This window comes from Cryptotermes secundus, unplaced genomic scaffold (genome assembly GCF_002891405.2).
Source record: "Cryptotermes secundus unplaced genomic scaffold, Csec_1.0 scaffold413, whole genome shotgun sequence".
NCBI lineage: Eukaryota > Metazoa > Arthropoda > Insecta > Blattodea > Kalotermitidae > Cryptotermes > Cryptotermes secundus.
Window position 1 is genome coordinate 647,558 of NW_019723309.1, and position 6,261 is coordinate 653,818.

Below are 6,261 nucleotides of genomic sequence, written 5' to 3' on the forward strand. Positions count from 1 at the left end.
CAGTGAATTTATACTGCTGGTTGGGGCCCAAGATGAATTTATGTACCAAGTTCCAAACTGTTCAAATACTGCTCCAAGACATATCCATTTATTGGACATCTACATGTTGCTAAATATGCCAATATCATCCAGGCATAATACTTACTACAAGGTCTTATAAAGTCATGTTTAATAAAGAGTTGTGGTGTGAATGGTTCACTTGGGAATATGATGTATGCTGTGAACTATAACATGCAATATCAATAAAATTTATTTAATAGGGAAATTTGTATATATTGTTTTAACCCACTGAAATATTTTGACAATTGTCAGATGCCTGCCCAGGGACACAGCTGCTTTGACAGGTGAGAAAAGTCTGTGGACGAAAACTGAAATAGTTTAATGGACTAAAGTTGTGTATTTAACAGAGAAATATTGTGGCAATTTCTAGACATTTATGACCAAATATTTCAGTCTTATGTAGGAAATTGAGTATATAAAATCAATTAGTTTCCCAGTGGGTGCTTGAAGGGACTATGACAAATCATGTAAAATCTCGGTCAGGGTAGCCAGGGTCCTGACTGACATCCGAACTGAGTATTTCACACAAATACATGTCAGAAGCATTATGGCTTGAGCCAATTTGTTCAGTGCATTATCTTAAAGAAATGAAATATACAATAAAACTTTTCTGGTATAATTCTTGGTTAGGAAGAACCAGGCTTCCTCAGTCCTCCACAACAAATTGTCTACCTCCACATTTGGTGGAATTAAAAAGACATGGATGTAATGTTTGAAACATCAATAATTGAACACAGAAAACAGAACAAAAGGACTTGCTTTTTCTAGCAACTATTGTGGTTTTCCTCAGTTAATCACAGATATACAGCCCTTGTTCCCTAACAAATTAAACGCGTTTATAACCCGAAAATAATTAAAACTGACAAGAGTGTTCAAATCTGGTGGCGAAGTTCACCTTCATGCTCTTCAAACCATGACTGAACACTTCCATCTGTGTAAATAGAGGCATTGTTGTCTTGGAAAATTGCATTGTCTTTCAGAAATGTCTGGATCATGGGATCTACCCAACTTATTCACGTACTCCCCTGCAGTTATCTGACCATGAAGAATAATAATTGGACCAACAGAATACTGTAACACAACATTTCTGACCAAACTCATCAAAGAACTTCCCCCGTTTCACTGTTGGACCCACGCATTCTGGGTTGCAGGCTTCCATGGGTGTTCTCCAAACACAAACTCTTTCTAATGTAGGAAACAGTGTGAAGGACGACTTATCTGACATCATCACGTGTTTCAGTAGGTTTTATGACCGTGACACCATCGTTTGTGCATATGAGCATTACTTTCAATAATCAGAGATTTAGCAATTGCAGCCCTACCATAGATGTTGGATTTGTGAAGCTCGCATTGGACATTTTTTGTAGAAACTGGGTCAAGACGAATATTCAGTTCTGCTGTTCTGTCGCGTGTGCTGTAGTAGTTCTGTGATTTTTCAAAACAATCCTTCTCAATGTATGACGATCTCTTTCTGTCAATGTTGATTTTCACCCAAAGTTCCTCTTTGCTGATGTTGTCTCCCCATGATTTGTGTATGTTGACTTAACCTTAGAAACTGTCACTCTCGATATACCTAATAATGTGGCAGGTTTTGTCAGAGACACTCCAATTAAACGCTCACCAACAATCTGTCCCCTTTCAAAATCAGACAAGTCTCCCATTTTCCAATTCTTTCACATGGACTGCCACTCAACACAATCACTACTGCACCAGCATGAGCATTACAGTGTGTAAACAAAAGGAAGAACATTCAGTGCTGCCAACTGAATTTCTTTCAATGTAGCCAACACAAACAAATTCTATTCCTCAAGTTCTTAGTGTTTCCATTATTTTGTTCACCCCCTGTATATACCATATAATATAAATCTAGAACTGCTAACTGCAAAACAATTAGCCACCTGACAATGTTCTGCCGCTACTCTTGACACACACCCATACAGCTGTTTGTGGACAACAGAGAAAGTACAGCTGGCAGATGTAAAGCTTAATGTAATCTGCATAATGATACAATGCTTACAAGCTACTTGTATAACTTCTGACAGGATCTTACACAATGTACCCAGCTCAGTAACAGAATTTCTATAACACATGACTTCTTTCATTACACCGCATTTACCTAAGAGAAGCACATTCGATTGCCTTGGTATTCCTCTCCAATTGACTTCCAGCTTCGAGAGTGTCTGGTACTTTTACCATGCAATAAGTCCCAGTGCATCTGCACCAGCTCGGCTCCCTTCTCTGCAATCATCATCACTGCCGCATGGATGTTTGCGCTTGGAAGACTAGGCATTACTGATGCATCAATCACAAACAGCCGATGTGTATTATGTACCCTACAATGAAGAGATACAACATCTCAGTTGGATTTAAATGAGTATCATTTAGTTGTAGTGAAATGTTGTAGACAAATGGTGCGGTCATCTGCCTAGGCCAAGAGGGGTTATGATAGATGAGTTACAGAATGTGTTTACACTTCTGCACTGAATTCATGTAATGCTTGCTAACTTTTGTATTTTCAGCTGCTGTCTATAAACATAAAATTAGAACATACATAACTATAATTTTGCCTGTGGTTGTGTATGGGTGTGAAACTTGGTCTCTGACATAAGGGAGAAACATAGACTGAGGGTGTTTGATACAGTGTGCTGAGGAGAATATTTGGACTAATGAGATGAAATGACATGAGGTTGGTTGGGCCCAAGGGCCAGACTGGATACTGTGGAGAAGAAAAATTCAGGCATCCAAATTCAAGTTCTGTTGAAGTAATATGTGGTTTGGAAGGCAAGAATTGCACATGAACAGACAGAATACACTGATGAGGCACAAGTCTAGAAAATTTATGATCACAGATTTGTTCCAAAAATGAAGGGGAGTGAAAAATGAATGTAAAGCACATAACTCACATGAGGTTAGGATTCACAACAGCTTCAAGATCACACGTGGGACCCATCCTGCAAGTTCCAGCAGGATGATAGGAAGTCAGAGTGAGGTGGCGTATGTAGCACTCCCAGTATCCCTTAGAATCAAACGGAAAGGACTCACATCCAGGCAGCGGCTTGTCATTTAACCTTGCCCCCAGTTCCAGCATGGGTTTTGTCCTCAACAATTTCTTCACTAGCTCAATTCCTGAAAGTATGGCATTTACGAGTTCAAATTGAGATGGTGACAAAAAATTCTCAACCTGACACTGAGTATCATAGTGAGGTCCCTCTTTACTAATCTCCAGAGGACATATTTTTCTTGCCGTAAATTGAGGTTTTTACTAAATACAGTCAGAATAGATCACTCAGTATAGTGAGAGGCCACAGGCTGGATGGCCTCGGTTTGAGTTCTGGCAGTGCAAGATTTTTCTCTTCTCCACAGCATCCAGACTGAATCTGGGGCCCACCCAGCCTCCTATCAAATGGGTACCAGGGGCTTGTTCCCTGGGGGTTAAGCAGCAGGAGCATGAAGCTGATCACTCACCTCAATTTAATGCTGTCACCAAGAAAGGTAGTGCATAACTAATCAAGCAGAAGAACTACTTTACCTTAAGTTATACAATATTATATCAAGAAACTGTTCAACTTCATGTAAGACTTACTACATAAAATAATGATAAAATAATTTATTTGCATAAAAAACAAACTCCGTGCTTTTAGTCTGCAAGCAAACTATACCAACTGATCGACCGCTGCTTGTCGACGAAGTTAGTGCTCCCTTTAGCAGATGGAAGGTGTTGCGTGGTCAGCGCAACAAATCCCCATGGCTGTTAATTTCGGTTTTCTAGAATGGAGCTGCTATTTCCTTGAAATAGCTCCTCAGTTATCCTCACGAGGCTGAGTGGACCCCGTTTCAGACCCACTACTTCTCTGAAAATCTGGTATTGCTGGGAATTGAACCCGGACCTCTGGATCTATAGGCAGGAACGCTGACCACTAGACCACAGAGGTGGTCAATTTGTCACTGGGCTTAATTAATTAAGCACCATACCATGAAGAGCTATGGGGGAGTGAAGGTACAGCTCCACCATTCTTGATCGTGGCACAAGGAGGAAGTGAGTGGTCAGCTTCATGCCCCTGCCACTTTACCTTCAGGGAAAGAGCCCCTGATACCCATTGCACAGGTGGACCCTAACGCTGGTTTGGTTGTTGCTGAGTAGAGAAAAATCTCATGCCTCTGATGGGAACTGAACTCTGGCCACCCAGCTTGTAGCTGTATCAAGTGAGTTAGCCTGGCTCCCATTTATTTACATTAAGTAGTTAAAGAAACTGTTTCTGTATAAATAATCAGAATTACACAATCAATAATACAAAATTAATTTTCAAAACACAATAACATGAAATAAATGCAGAATGAACTTGAATCAAGAATCAAAGTGACTATAATGTTACAAATGGTAGGACTTTGCTGCATGTTAAGTATGTCATGTCACCCAACATCATAACTGTGGAGTAATGATTAGCAGGAGCGAGAAACATGAATATTGGTTGTTGTGTGAACAATAATGACACTGAACTAAGTATAAATTCTTGAAAGTCAAAAATTTCTTACACTGAAAGCAGATTAATCAATAAATTGAAGTTTAATATACGTGTATATGGGAAACTAATACATTGAAGAAAGCAGTCTTCTGGAATTTGGCACCGTGTATATGTGGTGTTAACCGACGTTTTGGAGGAACGTATCGCCTCCATCTTCAGGGTAGAAGAAAAAGTATAAGAATTCTGCAAGCGACAAGACCGTGAGAACGGTTAACACCACATATACATGGTGCCAAATCCCAGAAGACTGCTTTCTTCATAGTCACCGCCGTGAAAGTCTCAAATCTTACAACTAATATATTGCTTACAATTGGCTTTGGCTGGGACCAGAAAAAATATTCACTGAATATGGGAACACCGTACTGGAATTTCACTTCATATCCATGACCCCAAAACAGCTCAATGCATTACCATGGTATAAGGTCTCCACATCCTGTGGGTGTGTGAGGTAGTTTGGCTGGATGAGTGGAGGATCCTCTGGGTTGCTGCTTCTCAAGAGGACTTCACCCACACTCTTGGGGTGAAGCAACACAGGCATCAGAGACACAACAGGCTGTCCAAGAAGCGGGGAGAAATATTCATTCCACAACTAAAAATCACAAAAATTAAATGTGTAACACACTGACTATTGCAACTATTACCTTCGAATGATGAGCTAGTCAGATAGTATCTGTTGTATACAGATCCTACTTGTAACACGAAACATAAACTCTAACAGACATGAGAGTACAATCCATAGCATGCCAGTACCGTGTCTGATATGCCCAGTGCCTTCCGTAGGTGGACACACCCATCAACGGAAATTCCAGTGGGCAAGACCATCAGCTGGAGATCAGGTGGATCTACTTCATGGTTTGACAAGTTGGTATGCACCACTGCTACAGCCTCACATCCTGGGAAGGTCCAGGGTCCTGTACACATAACAGGTTCTAGATGATTCTAAAGGGTTCTGACAGTTCCTGGCCATAACAAAGTATATTCTGTATATTTCAGTATTCAAGGCACAAAGACTTATATACAAGGGCTATTCAGAAAGTAACCTCTGTCTATTTTAGGCAATTAATGTAGGAGCGGGGGAGAGCTTGTGCATGCGAGGCAGCGTCACATGACTCATTGCCCTGTAAACCATCATATAACTGGTCACCTAGTGTTTGTCCTTGTCTCTACAGAGTGAGTTATGTTTTCCTGTGATTGATAATCATGTCAGCTGTAAAATTCATACTGTTATCTGCTTTCTTCTTACAAAAAAACATGAGTGCTCTGGAAATCCATTATGAATTATGCACTGTTTATGGCCAAAATGTAATGAGTGAAGGAACTGTAAGACAGTGGTGTAGAATGTTTAAAGATGGGCGAACAGATGTTCACAATGAAAAGCAAAGTGTTTGGCCATGTAGGGAGTGTTTAAAGTGTTGATCAAAAATTGTGAAAAACGGCCCTTCACAATTTCAGAACTTTCATGTGAATTTCCACAAATTTCATGCACTGTTCACTATGAGATTATCACAGTTAAACTTCTCTATCATGAGTTTTGCACAAAATGGGTTCCAGAAATGCTTACAGGTGCATACAAAATGCAGAGAATGGCTTTGACTTTTTAGAGCAATACCACAAAGAAGGCGCTCAATATCCCAGTCACACTATATGAGTGAAAGTTGATGAAACTGGGGTTTCATTT

The 6,261-nt window shown here is 40.1% G+C and overlaps 1 protein-coding gene across 4 annotated transcripts in view; it reads right to left on the reverse strand.

Annotated features, from left to right (window-relative positions):
• LOC111861789 (glucose dehydrogenase [FAD, quinone]) overlaps nt 1–5,645 on the reverse strand; it is a 20,590-nt gene extending 14,945 nt beyond the window's left edge. For 3 of the 4 annotated variants that reach the window (XR_002842320.2, XM_023846637.2, XM_023846638.2), the window contains exons 1-4: nt 5,334–5,643; nt 4,995–5,172; nt 2,964–3,186; nt 2,177–2,393 (exon numbers count right to left, since the gene is read on the reverse strand). Coding sequence is in view for 3 of the 4 variants with exons in the window: in XM_023846637.2 (XP_023702405.1) it covers nt 2,177–2,393; nt 2,964–3,186; nt 4,995–5,172; nt 5,334–5,504 (789 nt within the window). In the remaining variant the exon portion in view is untranslated. Of the gene's footprint in view, nt 1–2,176; nt 2,394–2,963; nt 3,187–4,994; nt 5,173–5,333 lie in introns of all 4 variants that reach the window. The other variant, XM_023846639.2, reaches the window with a different exon arrangement.
• Between the last annotated feature and the right edge of the window lie 616 nt (nt 5,646–6,261).